This window comes from Hypomesus transpacificus, chromosome 17 (genome assembly GCF_021917145.1).
Source record: "Hypomesus transpacificus isolate Combined female chromosome 17, fHypTra1, whole genome shotgun sequence".
Lineage (NCBI taxonomy): Eukaryota > Metazoa > Chordata > Actinopteri > Osmeriformes > Osmeridae > Hypomesus > Hypomesus transpacificus.
In genome coordinates, this window is record NC_061076.1 from 4005075 (window position 1) to 4019675 (window position 14601).

The following is a 14601-nucleotide window of genomic DNA, read 5'->3' on the forward strand; positions in this document are numbered from 1 at the left end:
CACACACATGCACTAAAGAATATACGCACGCTCGCGTAGGTAAACACATGGTCTTGAACACACACACTCTCTGTCAAACACACACCAGTCGGCCCTCTGAAACCTTTGTAGCTGCTCTGCTTGGCCCTGCTAACTCAAACCAGCTTGCAGACTTATTTTCGGACATGTACTTTTAAGAGCTCAGCGCTAACGGGAGTTTGTGATCGCGCCCTTTCTCCTCGGAGTTTAGTCTGTCTGATAAACTGGCTGGCTGGCTGGCTGACTGACTGAGTAACTGGCTAGTTGACTGATTAACTGACGGATTGACTGACTGGGTCACTGGCTGATCCATCAGAACCAGTCCGAGCTTTGCCTGAGCCCCCATCCAGTTCAGACAGTCCCTCCTGTGCATGTGGATTTCACACCTCCTCAGTGTGTTCCCTCTGTAGACTCTGAGTTTCTGGTGTGTGGTCAGAGGGCAGAGCTAGCCAGGCTAAACCCAGGGGGCGTAGAAACCGTGCGTCAGACCCGCAGGAATGATCATGACATTTTTAGATTAAGGTTTCTATACTGCGTCAGTCAGTCAGCATTGTGCAGCCATCAAATCCTGGAGCTGAGGCTGTGTGGTGTTGAGGAAGGGGGGGGGGGGGGTGTAGGGTGAGGGGGGGGGCGGGGGGTCGTATTTCTCTGCCGTGTCAGCTTCTTTCTCTATGTGGTTTGAAAAGGCTGTATGTCACTGCTGGCCTTGGCACTGGGAGACTCCATTCCTAAGGGCTTTGGTTTGCAGAATGGGGCTCATGAATGAGTCAGGATGGTGGAACATAACAGAAGAAGGTCCAGATTTATACTAGGCTGTGAGCACCAGTCTACAGGAGTGTCCACTCTGGACCAGGATTGTTTACCAGACTAACTATCTGTGGTGAAGCTTTTTCTCTCCGCCGCCCTTCCTGTGCATTCAGCGGGCACTGTCAGTCAAACCCCCTGTCAGCCAATAGGAACAGCGCCTTGTGTTTTTACGAGACCTCCGTGTGCCGTGAGACAGTTGAAGTGAACAAGACGTGACACTTCCGCTCCCTCGCTGTGATAATGTTGTTTCCCCCCCGCCTCTTGGTAAACAAGAGTACGACACAACAGGAGTTTTTTACGGGAACCGTCCCCCGTTAAAACTGCAAGCCTTCTGGGATGAGGGGGAGGGAGAGAGAGAGAGAGGGGGGAGGGAGCAAAGAGCCAGGCTCTCGGGGGATCGGTTTACGAGGGCTCCCCCCGAGGCTTGTAACCCGGAGCCCAACGAGTTGAACATGTGAGCTGTGGAGACGCTCCCTGTGTTATGGCTCCGCTTGGAGAGGAGCCGGTTTCTACAGGTGACGGAGGAACACAATTCACACAACTGTGTCGTGACCCAGTGAACACGCTGGTCTGGGTCCAGCTGGACTCGGAATTCCAGGTCCGGGCCTTCAGCATGTTACTTGAATCTATCGAGGAACTTTGTTTGTGGGTCACGTCCAAGACCTGGTTGTTGGTTTGATTCCCGCCGAGGCTGAACCCCCTGAAAGCTTCGGCTCCCGGGATGTGGGCCACTGGATGTTTGTTTTGGCAGTAAGAGAGTCAGAGGTCAGGGGTCATTCAAACAGAGATAACAAGTTGATTATAAATCAACCCACTTCCATAACTCGCCCCTCACTTTTAGCCCCCTCCCCAGCCATACCTCCTCACCTCTTCACCTCCTCACCATTAACTCATCCCCCCCTTCACCTTCTTACCCCTTTATGTCTCACCTTAACCACAACTCCCCACTCTCCCCTCTCCAAAGTCTTCAGCATTCTGCAGCTAGTCTGACCTGTTTATGTCAGTCTCTGTCTCCCTCTTTCCTTTTTTTCTGGAAGGTGTGTGTGTGTCTGTGTATGTGCATCTCTGCACGGTTTGCACATCGTCAGTATGTCAGTTTAGAATGCCGTTCGAATTAACTATACTCGCCGTAATTGCCAATATCCTCAGTCAGTATCCTGGTTTCCTCAGAGCTGAAGAATGTCCTAGTGTCTGGGTCTGAACCTCGGAACAGGCCCATCTGATCCGGAACATTCTGCCGCCATGTGCCATGCAGAGCTTTGCTGTGTTTAATGGTGTCAGCCCGGGGATCCAGCCGTAATTACAGGGCTGTCAGCCCTGACAGAGAGCCTGCTGGAGGAGCACAGACCAAAGAGCACACGAGAGAGAGAGAGAGAGAGAGAGAGAGAGAGAGAGAGAGAGAGAGAGAGAGAGAGAGAGAGAGAGAGAGAGAGAGAGAGAGAGAGAGAGAGAGAGAGAGAGAGAGAGAGAGAGAGAGAGAGAGAGAGAGAGAGAGAGAGGAGAGAGAGAGAGAGAGAGAGAGAGAGAGAGAGAGAGAGAGAGAGACAGAGACAGAGACAGAGACAGAGACAGAGACAGAGACAGAGACAGAGACAGAGACAGAGACAGGATCGGGGGGGCAGAGAGAAGAAGTAGAAGGAGAGATGGAAAGAGACAGAGACAGAGACAGAGAGGTGGGATCGGGGGGGCAGAGAGAAGAAGTAGAAGGAGAGATGGAAAGAAACAATGAGCTGGCGGAGGAGAGGAATGGAAAACAACTGTATAAAAACAGAGAGGGGAACACAACCAGCCACACATTCCATACTGCTCTGATAGTTACCATGACTACCATCTACAGTATTGTTCCTTTTTAACAGGGTGATATTTAGCAGGGAGAGAGTGGGAGAGAGAGAGAGATCACCATAATACATTGCATGCAGAAGTGTGTACAGTACACCTTTTGTGCTGTTGAAGGAGACTGGCGATAACGTTTCGACTCCTTTGTCTACCTTCTAGTGAGAGACTCGACCATATGTTCATCCCTGAGATCTGGAAGACAGGGACATGTTGTGCAGTTTTTTGTTTTTTTATCTAACTGGCTTGGAGTTGTACAGTTGGCATATCTGGGTCAGGGGAGAATTCATGAATATGAAGATCAATCATCCTACTAGTGGATTACAGGATGCTGCTTGGAGCCTTTACATGTTCTGCTCTCATGAAACATTTATCTTCTACTGTAAGCCCATACACATCCATCTTAGGCTGGAAACACCATGCTCAGCAACAACTAGTGTGTACTGTACCTGCCTGTTGTGTTACACACGTGGAGGAAACACACGCACGGACATCAAATTCAGCAGTGCTTGCCGAAGCGTAACAGTACCAACCATGGGTTTCATTGGAATCAGCAAGTCTGATAAATGGTGCATCCTTTGTCCACAGCCAAGCGATCTGGCAAACAGCTTTTAGCGGAATGAGGGTCTGTGGTCTGTTGAGGTCGGATCTTTCAGTCCCATCTCTGTGTGTGGTCAATTATCATGAGCGTTCACTGTTGAGGGGCCGCATAGCGGTCTATGACCCGGGCCAGTGGTCCTATTCAGGTCTCTCATCACGCTACAGATTTATGGTTTGTGGTGGCAGAGGGGGCGTGACCACAGGTCAACAGAACAGGGTTCCAGATGGCCACCCCTGGCTTTTATTGGTGTTCTTAACTTCCTGTGTCCCGCCCCCGGGGACCACTTTACCTGTCTGTCTTTGACGGGGCAAGAAAACGGACCTGATTACAGGCTACTTCATTGCTTCTCTCTCTCTCTCTCTCTCCCTCGCCTTTTGTCTCTTTCTCCCTATGTCTCTCTCGCCGGCTTGCTGTCTCTCGCTCCTTCCCTTCCTCGATTTCGGTCTCCCTTTCATCACATCTGCTGTCTTTGTGCATGCCTCCAGGCTCATTTGGATGCTAAACACGAGCCGGTGGTGACGAGGGGAGCCGACACCGCCGTGTGTCGACTCACAGCGCGCTGGCAGCATCAAGGGGGATGAGAGCTTTTCTTAGCGAGCCAGACCAGCTCAGCCTCTGTGTTTACCCACTCCCGGGCCAAGGGAGAGGTCACCTTGCAGGTGAGAGGACGGTCAGCGGGGTCTGCCGACCGCACACTCCCATTCTCTCTGTGTTTTGATTAAGGTGATGGCCCGAGTGCAGTCTGATTAATCGCAGGATTAGCCAGATTTGTCCTCAGCATTAAGGAGGCTGAAGCTCAGAGGCTGCTGCTGCTGCTTTTTTTCTAACACGAACCTGCTGGGATGAGCCGAGGCGTGTCCTCAGACGCTCTCCTGCCTCCTGCCTCCTCCTCCTCCGCTCTCTCCTCCTCCTCCGCTCTCTCCTCGTCCCGTCTCTCCTCCTCTCCTCACCCAAACACCGCTGAGCCGGCTCCTATTCTTATCTGTCTTTTTAGCTTTCTTTCCAGGGAGCTTTGATTTAGCCTTTCTCTTGTTTCTTAAATTTATTTTTTTATTATTTTTTTTTGGGGGGGGGGGCTTGGAGGGCTGAGGACGAGGGATGTCTAATCTCCTTCCTGGCCTCCCACTGCCCGACCATCACAGTCTCCCTCAGGGTCCAAGAGCCCGTGTGGACTTCTCCCCCGTCAGCGTTTTCCCCTCCTCGCCTCTCGCTCAGGACGGGCATTAGATTAGCACCTCCCTCCCCGCCAGGATGCCGCCCCCGCCTGACGTCTTGCCGCACGGGATTGTGGGATAGCTGGATGGTCAGTCAACAGACAGGCCGGCTGGCCGGTGGTGAGGATTGTCAGGGACGGACACTGACCCTCCTTAGGCTGCTTAAAGGAGTCCCTGGGGTGAGGTGTGGTCGTCTGACCTGTGGTGTTGTGTCTGGGTAGTCAACTATGGACGAGTCTGGGAGAGCTGTCTGAGGAAGGGTGTGACTGTCCCTCAATGTGAGATGGGGGTGGTGTTGTCGCCATAGAGAGTAATCCAGCTTTATCTCTGTGGGTCCAGCTTTGCCATGTGACATTGAGAGGGAGCCTGATTGTATCAACTGACCAAAAATAACAAATTGACCTGCCACAGGTTTGGCCCTTCAACAGTCTTTCTGTAGACTCTATAAACTGAACTGTATCCCCCCCCCCCCACTTCCAGGTGAGGAGGCTGTAGAGCTGGGCCCCCCTCCCTCTGTGGACGAGGCGGCCAACACCCTGATGACGCGCCTTGGCTTCCTGCTCGGGGACAAGATGAATGAGGGCGTGCCTGGGGGCGCGCAGTACGGCATGGATGAACACGACCACAGCCAGGTAAAGACACACTTTAACTACGCTCCTCTAACCCAGAGAGCTATCTCCGTCTTAGCTAGCTCTAAGTCCGTCTAGAGCTAGCTATACCTCTCTAACCCAGTCTAGAGCTAGCTATACCTCCCTAACCCAGTCTAGAGCTAGCTATACCTCTCTAACCAAGTCTAGAGCTAGCTATACCTCTCTAACCCAGTCTAGAGCTAGCTATACCTCTCTAACCCAGTCGAGAGCTAGCTATACCTCTCTAACCCAGTCTACAGCTAGTTATACCTCTCTAACCCAGTCTAGATCTAGCCATACCTCTCTAACCCAGTCTAGAGCTAGCTATACCTCTCTAACCCAGTCTAGAGCTAGCTATACCTCTCTAACCCAGTTTACAGACAGATAAAGTCTTGCAGCTTGCCATGCTGCGGTGCATCACCAAGCCCAACCCTGGTGTTTCAAGTCCCAGTTTAGCCTCCCACCGCTCCCACACTGCCAGCTGCAGCCAGGGGGAGGCTAGGTGGGAAGGAACCTCCCTTCCATGTGGGATCCCGTTCTTGTGTCCTAACTATAGATCCACACTAGTGACCGTTCGTCTGCGGGCCTACTTCCCTCTCTGTGTCACCTCCATCCTGACACCCCTGGACTCTTCTTCTCAAGCTCACAGTTATTCCAACTAATCCGCCAATTTATTTTCAGATGACTAATGGGCAAGTCAATCCGTTATCCAATTAACGCCACAGTCATGCATAATTGATTAACTGATTGGCTGGAATGAGATGCCTATCCTCTCTCCTTTCCTCTCTCATATCCTCTCTCCTATCCTCTCTCCTATCCTCTCTCCTTTCCTCTCTCATATCCTCTCTCATATCCTCTCTCCTATCCTCTCTCCTATCCTCTCTCATATCCTCTCTCCTATCCTCTCTCATATCCTCTCTCCTATCCTCCCATCTGAATTTCTCTCCTCATTCCTCTTTCCTTTCCTCTCATCTCTCCTCTCTCTTCTACTTTCATCTCCTCTCCTATCTCCTCCCCTCTCTGCTCCTCTCTTCTCCTTCTCTTTTCAGTTTCCTGCCCCCCCGTTCTCTTTTTCCTACTCTGCAACAAAGATTGTACTCAACATAACTGGATATGCTTGCGGGGGAAGGAGAGAGCGAGGGCTCCCAACACATATTGATATTGTGCTGAATTATAGTGCATTAAATAGCAGAAATGGCTCGCTTGAAAACTGTCTGAGTCATCAGAATGCATTTGAAAGAGATGACTCAACAGTAGAATAATGTGACAGACTAGGACTGTATCAATGTGGGGGGGAGGGGGTTCGGGCCCAGCAGTGTGTGTGTGTGTCTGTGTGTGTCTGTGTGTGTCTGTGTGTGTGTCTGTGTCACCCGGCTCTTACAGGGGAAGAAGAAATTACCACTGCGCGCCGCAAAAAATCCTGATGAATTCTCCAAATTGGAACCACTCTCCATGAACACGTATTTATTTGTTTCTGTCACCCCCCCTCCTTTCTGCTGGTTGTCAAGGTGATGTCGGTGACCCAGAGGATCAGCCCATGCTCCAGCCTGGCCAGCAGCACCACCTCCCCCCCTGCAGGCAGCCCCTGCTCCACCCTGCCCCCTGGAGGGGGCTCTGGGAACCCCGGGGCCTACGGCTCCATCACCAGCCCCACCTCCACCCTGGAGAGCAGGGACAGCGGCATCATCGGTGAGGCCCGACACACACACACACACACAAAAGTTGGACGCGCTCAAACATGCTGAACAGTGGCTGGTCCGACAACATGCACTGACGCCCTCGCTCACGGTACACTCGTAGCTGCCCCCCGGCACGCTGTCTCACCCCCTCCCCTGTCGTCCGTCAACCCTCCAGCCACGCTGACCAGCTACTCGGAGAACGCCGAGCGCGGCGGGAAGCACGGCGACGGCTCGCGCGGCAGCCTCAAGCTGTGGCAGAGCCACAAGTCCCCCGGCGGAGACTCCTTCCTGTACCGCGTGGACGAAAACATGGCCGCCTCCACCTACAGCCTCAACAAGATCCCCGAGAGGTCCCTGGACTCCGCCCACTCCTCTCACTCCGCCCACTCCATCCCCCTCTACCTCATGCCCCGCCCCAACTCCGTAGCAGGTGAGTCACACTCCCGGCAATGTCTTCTCTCCCCCCCCCCCCCCCCCCCCCCCAGTCAAAGACCTTCGTTGTGGTCATGCTTTGAGCGATGTGAGAAAGCCGGGCCCTACTTGGGTGCTTTGTAAGAGGGTGTTTTGTAGGAACACAAACTACTAGGTAATTACTGGTGTCGTAAGTGTAGTGAATGAATGGGTAGGACACCATTTAAACCCATTTCATATGCTGTTAAAAGAGAGAGAGAGAGGGAGAGAGGGAGAGAGAGACTGTCAGCCAGTGACCCTTGAGGAAAACATGGATGTGTATGCAGATATCGGAGAGCATCAGGGCTTGGTCAGCCCTTTGGCAGCCTGCCAGACTGCCCCCTGTGCCCCATAGAGCAGCCATGACAGGACAGTCCTTTACTGCAGGGCTGTAAAACACCTAGGTTCTAATAAACCTGCGCATAGACACCAAGGCCCCTACACACTCACACATCAAGGTCCCTGTAAACCACAGTAAATCTTAACACCGCCACCATTTTAGCTGCATTGCAGTGGAGGGGAGATTTGTGGAGGCAACATGGGCCAGGATGGTGACTGGAGGAATAGGCTTTGAAAAAAAGGGGTAATTTTACAAAGATCATTATCCTGGCAGACCAAACCCTTTATCAGGGCCTGGTGCCACAATGAACCAACACCAAGCCTCTTTTTCTCGGTCAAACCCCCCATTTCCCCAGACTCCAAATGGCTGAATGCCTATAGTAATTCATAAGTCTGTCAACACGCACAGAAACACACACACACACACACACACACACACACAGTCTCTTTCCTGTCAGGAAGGAAGGAGGTGCATTTTTAGTCCCTCCCTGTAGCACAAGGTTATCTCTGTCGCTCTGCCAAACTCCGCTCTATGTAACTCTGCCCACAGTCATAAAACTGTTCTCATCCTCCTCCTCCTCCTCTCTTCTGCCTCTTCTTCCTCCGCTTCATCCTTGATGAACTGTGATTTCCAAGTCAACTTTCTGAACTCCTGACAGCAGATTTGGATCCACAGAGGTGATAAACACTCGGTCAGCAGGGGAGGCCATCACAGGCAGGAAGTGTGTTTAGTGTGTACTGTACAAAGTCACACGTTCACACAACCTCCCACACGCGCGCTGGGAAAAGCAGTGCAGTAACAGTAGCTAGACACTTTAAATCCTCTGGACTCTTTCCTCGGTCCTCCATCGAACTTTGATATCGGCTTCAGACTCAGGTCGGATTATAAATGGTGTGTGAGTCGTGTCACGTTTGGTGAGGTGTTTTCTGTTCCACTGGGTCCGCTGGTAGTGTCTAGTTTTCCTGTGCGTGTGAAGGAGGCTGATCCTGCCGTCTCCTCTCTTCCTCTTCCCTCCATTTGCTCCCGCAGCCACAAGCTCCGCCCACCTGGAGGACCTGGCGTACCTGGACGAGCAGAGACACACCCCCCTGAGGACCTCCCTCAGGATGCCGCGCCAGAACTCTGGGGCCGGACGCAACGCACAGGACCTCCGAGGTAGCTGTTGGTTGTCTGTGGGAGTGTGTGTGTGTAGACGTGTGTGTGTGTGGGGGGAGGGGGGGGGGGGGGGGGGTGAGGTCAGCAGTATTAGCATGCACATAAATGACTGCGGGCGGAATACACAGATGGGTGTCTGTTTTGCCTTCAACTCGAGCCTGCTTCATATGTCTTGGCCACACATAGAATGTGTCGATGTGTGTGTGTGATGGTGTTTGTGTTGGTATGTTGGTGTTGTGCTGTGTACGCCGTGTGTCTGTGTGATATATACGTGTGCATAAATCATAGATCTTTGAGCATCGCTTAAAGACACCAAGACACACACAGACACACAGGCACACACACACACATACACACACAGGCACACACACACACACACACACACACACACAGGCACACACGCACACACACACACAGACACACACCCCCCTGGGGTCCGGGTGCACCTTCATCCCTCTCCCCTCTGATCAATGTTATTGACTTTCCCTTCCCTCCTCCTCCTGCTCGTCCACCTCTCCCCTCATCCCTCTGTCCTCCACCTCCCTGCTCATCTGTCACAGCAGGGTCCCTGTCTCGGGCCACATCGCTCATGGACAAGGCTCAATCAGTAACACACACACACACAGTCTTCCTCTCGCTCCCTCTTTGTCTCCACTGGACACACCTTTTTCCTCCCTTCTTTCTCATCATTTCTCTGTCTTCTCTCTCCCTGTCTTTCTGTCTGTCTCTCTCTCTGTCTCTCTCTCTCTGTCTGTATTTTTAGTCTTGTGCCAGTCTAGCATGCTTACAGCAGCAGTTTGTGGAGACGCAGCAGGGACGAAGTTCATACGGAGCTATCTCCTTTCCTTCCCTTTCTCCCTCATCACAACACTACCACCGGGCTCATGTTGCAAGGACGGGCATTATCTTACAAACACACACACAGTCTCTCTCTTTCTCTCTCTCTACCTCTCTCTCTCATACTCACATGCACGCACACACACACATGCAGAATCTCTTCCTCACAGCCCTGCAGTGTCGCTCTGTGTAGGAACAGGCGAGGACACACCCTTTTCTGCTCGCCGACAGATGAGCACACATTTGCTTTTCATACCTCAGGGATGCTGTGTTGGCACAGCGTCGGAATTGAGCGTTTATGATTATCTGTCTTTCTGTGTGTTTAACGCACCATCCCTGTGTAATATCCCGGTGAGGAGGTTTGGGTGTGGTCGTGCTAGCTCTCCACCATGCTCTCTCTCTCTCTCTCTCTCTCTTCCTCTCTCCATCCCCTCTGCTCTGCTTAGCTGCGCCAGACCAGCTCCTCCTAACCCCCTCTGTTTTTCTCTCTCTCCCCCTCCTTTCTCACGTCTCTCTCTCTCTCTCGCTTATCTCTTTCCATGTTTGCGCCTCTCGCTCTCTTTGTATTTTCTTTCTTCCTCTTCTCTCTCTCTGTCCCCTGTCTCAGCTTCAGCTAACAGTCATGGCTGGCAGTCTAACTCACGTAAGTGCTGCTACTCTACTCTACCCCCCCCCCCCCCTGCCCCCCTCTCGCCATTAGAAGGCATTGCTCTGTGTTGGTTAGCTTGGAGCTCATTATTGTTCTAACGGAGCTTCTCCCCAGCCCCTGGGTTATGGAGAAAGGATCCACTTCTTCTCCCTGTTGCCCTCCTGCTAATTCCTCTGTGCTTCTCTACTCAGCTTGCATTCCTGTAGCATTTTGACAACCCTCCGATAACCTTTTGAATGGAACATGTTCCGTGTCTAATCAGGCAGTTCATCTGGCTATTTAATTTCACCTTTGAAATATTACCCCTTATCTAAATAACAAAAGTTTACCGTGCGCTGTCAGTGTAGATGCACAGCACCCCCTTTGGGTGGAAAATTGACACTGCACCACAATATCAGCGTTAGAGTAAATACACTTAACACTTTTGCTTCCCTCTCATCGTGTCAGGGACAGTGTAGTGCGCGTTGTGTTGATCTGTTTTCTCTTCTCATGCTGCAGTGCGATTTGCTCCCTACCGTCCACCTGACATTGCCCTGAAGCCCCTCCTCTTCGAGGTGCCAAGCTTGACCTCTGATTCGCTCTTCACCGGGAGGGAGTGGCTATTCCAGGAAGTAGACGCCCGTCTCCGTGGTGACGACCCAGCAGCCAATCGTGGGGTGGTGGTGGTTGGCAACGTGGGCTTCGGCAAGACAGCCATCATCTCGCGGCTGGTCGCACTCAGCTGCCATGGCAACCGCATGAGGCAGATTGCCTCGGACAGTCCCCATGCATCACCCAAACGTACGCTTGTGTGTGTGTGTGTGTGTGCGCTTGTGTATACATAAAGTTGGTGGTATTTGAACCCTCTACATAATAATAACTCTCTGTCTAACAATGTGTGTTTAGTCTTTGTTGTCATTCTAAATGTGTGTGTGTGTGTGTGTGTGTGTAGATGGAGAGACGTTGCCACTGAACCAGACCCAGCACTCCCATGGCACCCTGGGGGGCAGCTGCCCGGGCACCCCAGAGATGAGACGCCGCCAGGAGGAGGCCCTCAGGAGACTGGCATCCCAGGTGGGTGGCTGTCTGGTTGGCTGGCTGGCTGGCTGGCTGGCTGGCTGGCTGGGTGGGTGGGTGGCTGGCTGGCTGTCTGGGAGGTCAAGCAGAAACTGGATGTCTTGGAGAATGACAAATCAGTGCAGTATTTAGAACCCGGGTTTTGTAGTGTGGTCTTTACCAGAGCATCCATGCTAGGTACACTCACTGGGTCGTGAACTTCAGGAGTGTGAGATGCCAGACAGACGAACATAACCCAAGCTGTTCTCTGACTCCTCTCTCTCTCTCTCTTTCTCTCTCTCTCTCTCTCTCTCTCTCTTTGTCTCTCTCTACGTACTCTGTCTTTCTGGCCCTCTCTGTGGTCTCATGTAATATTCATAAGCCAAGGGAGCTGTGTTCCAGCCAGGCCATTAGATCCCCTTAGCCCAATGCATTCTTAATACGAGACGAACCCAGCGGTTGACCCCCCCCCCCCTCCAGCGCACACACAAGCGCACGCAAACACTTCAGACGTCCACTGACACACCCAAAGTATCCCTACTTTCAGATGTGTCCAGAGGCAAGATTTAGTGCCTGACCCCTGGAGTAGTGAGATATGTAACAGGCTCTGTCCACGAGGGAAGTGGTTGAATGAAGCCTCCAAGGCAGTAGACTCAGCTATTCAGCTACACTGCTCCCTCAGGTACCCGGTATGGCAGAGTAGATCTCGACACTGTTTACATATTCGAGGCGGGTCTTCCTCCTCTTTCCTCCCTCTCACTTTCTCTCTGTCCGCAGTGTCTCGCATGGTTGATTGGACGAGAAAATGTCAATTTGTAAAATCGTTAAGACCCACAAATCTGTATCCAGGGATACGTCATAGATGTCTGGATTTTGGTAGTTGGTATCCGATTGAGTGGATCTGGGTTCTGGCTGAGAAGGCTGGTCCTCCTCCCCAGGGTCCTACTGCCAGTTAGATCACTCCTCACAGTGCAGGCGCTCAGACACAGCGCTTCCATAAGTAGACGCCTTCATTATATACTCAGCACACTGATAAAATATTGAGAAGCACTCATTAAATATTGAAGATATTTAGTTTGGACGATACCTGGAGTAGCTGTTGTTTTGCCCTTTCCTAGCCTCTGTCTCGGATGCGGGTTTGGTTACTCGTCAGTGAACATTACAGTTGGACTTGACAACTGCACGACTGCAACTGAGACCGCGAGTCCTCAGTACAAATGACTCAGTTCACTTTCCAAGCAAAGTACCACCACATATTCCGAGGCGTAGGCAACGCCGACACGGAGACATCCGGTCGTGACGCGCCTCCCCTCTGTGTCCCTCCCTCCCTGTCGCCCCCCCCAGGTGGTGGCCTACCACTACTGCCAGGCGGACAACGCCTACACCTGCCTGGTTCCGGAGTTCGTCCACAACGTGGCGGCCCTGCTGTGCCGGGCTCCTCAGCTCCTGGCGTACCGCGAGCAGCTGCTCAGGGAGCCGCACCTCCAGAGCACGCTCAGCCTGCGCTCCTGCGTGCAGGACCCGCTGGCGGCCTTCAGGAGGGGCGTCCTGGAGCCCCTGGACGCCCTGCACAGAGGTCAGTCTGCTGGAGGGCAAGGGGGTTGATGTCGAGGTGGACGGATGCCGTGTTTGTTGTGGTTTGAGTTGGTGGCCTAGGCAATCCTTGCCATTTAGGAGCTCTGGTGTTGGGCGTGCAACCCAGTTTGATATCTGCATACCTGTTACAGAGAGGAAGATAGGCTGCGAGGAGGACTTGATTATCTTGATTGACGGGCTGAACGAAGCGGAGTTTCACAAGCCGGACTACGGAGACACCATCACTTCCTTCCTGTGTAAAATCATGGAGCGCTTCCCCCCCTGGCTGAAACTGGTGGTCACGGTACGCACCTCGCTCCAGGTGGGCTCCAGCACACACACACAGTCTCTCTCTCTCACACACCGCACCACGAGAGACTGTAGAGAGTGCTTGTGTTTACTGTTGTGTTCTCCTTGCAGGACATCACCAACAGGCTACCCTTCCACCAGGTGTCTCTGGACAGGCTGGAGGAGAGTGATGCCATCGACCAGGACCTGCAGGTAGGTCTCACACACACACACACACACACATACACTTATACTTATTCACCCACATTGTCTTACAAACTTCCTCCCTCACTCACTGTGACTGTGTTGGGATGTCGTCGTCCCGTCCCCCCCTTCCCTGTCTCCAGGGTTACCTGCTCCAGCGTATCCAGGGAAGTGTCGAAATCCAGAGTAACGTGTCCCTCAACGGTCGCCTAGACAACGCAGCCTTCACCAAGCTGAGTGCCCACCTGAAGGCCCTGAGCCGAGGGTCCTACCTGTACCTGAAGCTCACGCTGGACCTCATAGAGAAGGGATACCTGGTCCTCAAGAGCTCCAGCTTCAAGGTCCACGCACATTCACACCCTGACTGGATGGTACACACACACATTCACACCCTGACTGGATGGTACACACACACATTCACACCCTGACTGGATGGTCCACACACACATTCACACCCTGACTGGATGGTACACACACACATTCACACCCTGACTGGATGGTCCACACACACATTCACACCCTGACTGGATGGTCCACACACATTCACACCCTGACTGGATGGTACACACACACATTCACACCCTGACTGGATGGTACACGCACATTCACACCCTGACTGGATGGTCCACACACACATTCACACCCTGACTGGATGGTACACGCACATTCACACCCTGACTGGATGGTCCACACACATTCACACCCTGACTGGATGGTACACACACACATTCACACCCTGACTGGATGGTCCACACACACATTCACACCCTGACTGGATGGTACACGCACATTCACACCCTGACTGGATGGTACACACACATTCACACCCTGACTGGATGGTCCACACACATTCACACCCTGACTGGATGGTCCACACACATTCACACCCTGACTGGATGGTCCACACACATTCACACCCTGACTGGATGGTCCACACACACATTCACACCCTGACTGGATGGTACACGCACATTCACACCCTGACTGGATGGTACACACACATTCACACCCTGACTGGATGGTACACACCCATTCACACCCTGACTGGATGGTACCTGCACATTCAGAAATTCCATGGTTCTGAACCATGGAAGCCGGTGACCTGCTGGTTTTATTTATTTCAAGTTTCACGTTTATTTGCCATTTATAACAAGAACAGGCACAGGTACATTGCAATTATTTGCTCCTGCTCCTATGTACAATCCCAAACTGCCCGTCTAAACTTATTATAAATAATCCAAACCTATAGTAAATACTCTATGTGAACTATAGTTATCATTTGTTTCA

The 14601-nt window shown here is 52.4% G+C and overlaps 1 protein-coding gene across 6 annotated transcripts in view; it reads left to right on the forward strand.

The window, feature by feature from the left end:
• The window catches only part of tanc2a (tetratricopeptide repeat, ankyrin repeat and coiled-coil containing 2a), a 44656-nt gene that overhangs the window by 20574 nt on the left and 9481 nt on the right, over positions 1-14601 (forward strand). For 4 of the 6 annotated variants that reach the window (XM_047037344.1, XM_047037345.1, XM_047037346.1 and 1 more), the window contains 10 exons: positions 4954-5105; positions 6611-6791; positions 6957-7211; positions 8601-8726; positions 10711-10992; positions 11144-11265; positions 12592-12823; positions 12975-13144; positions 13243-13323; positions 13458-13655. In XM_047037344.1, the coding sequence (XP_046893300.1) occupies positions 4954-5105; positions 6611-6791; positions 6957-7211; positions 8601-8726; positions 10711-10992; positions 11144-11265; positions 12592-12823; positions 12975-13144; positions 13243-13323; positions 13458-13655 (1799 nt within the window). Of the gene's footprint in view, positions 1-4953; positions 5106-6610; positions 6792-6956; positions 7212-7321; positions 8463-8600; positions 8727-10710; positions 10993-11143; positions 11266-12591; positions 12824-12974; positions 13145-13242; positions 13324-13457; positions 13656-14601 lie in introns of those variants that run through there. The other 2 variants (XM_047037343.1, XM_047037347.1) reach the window with 2 other exon arrangements.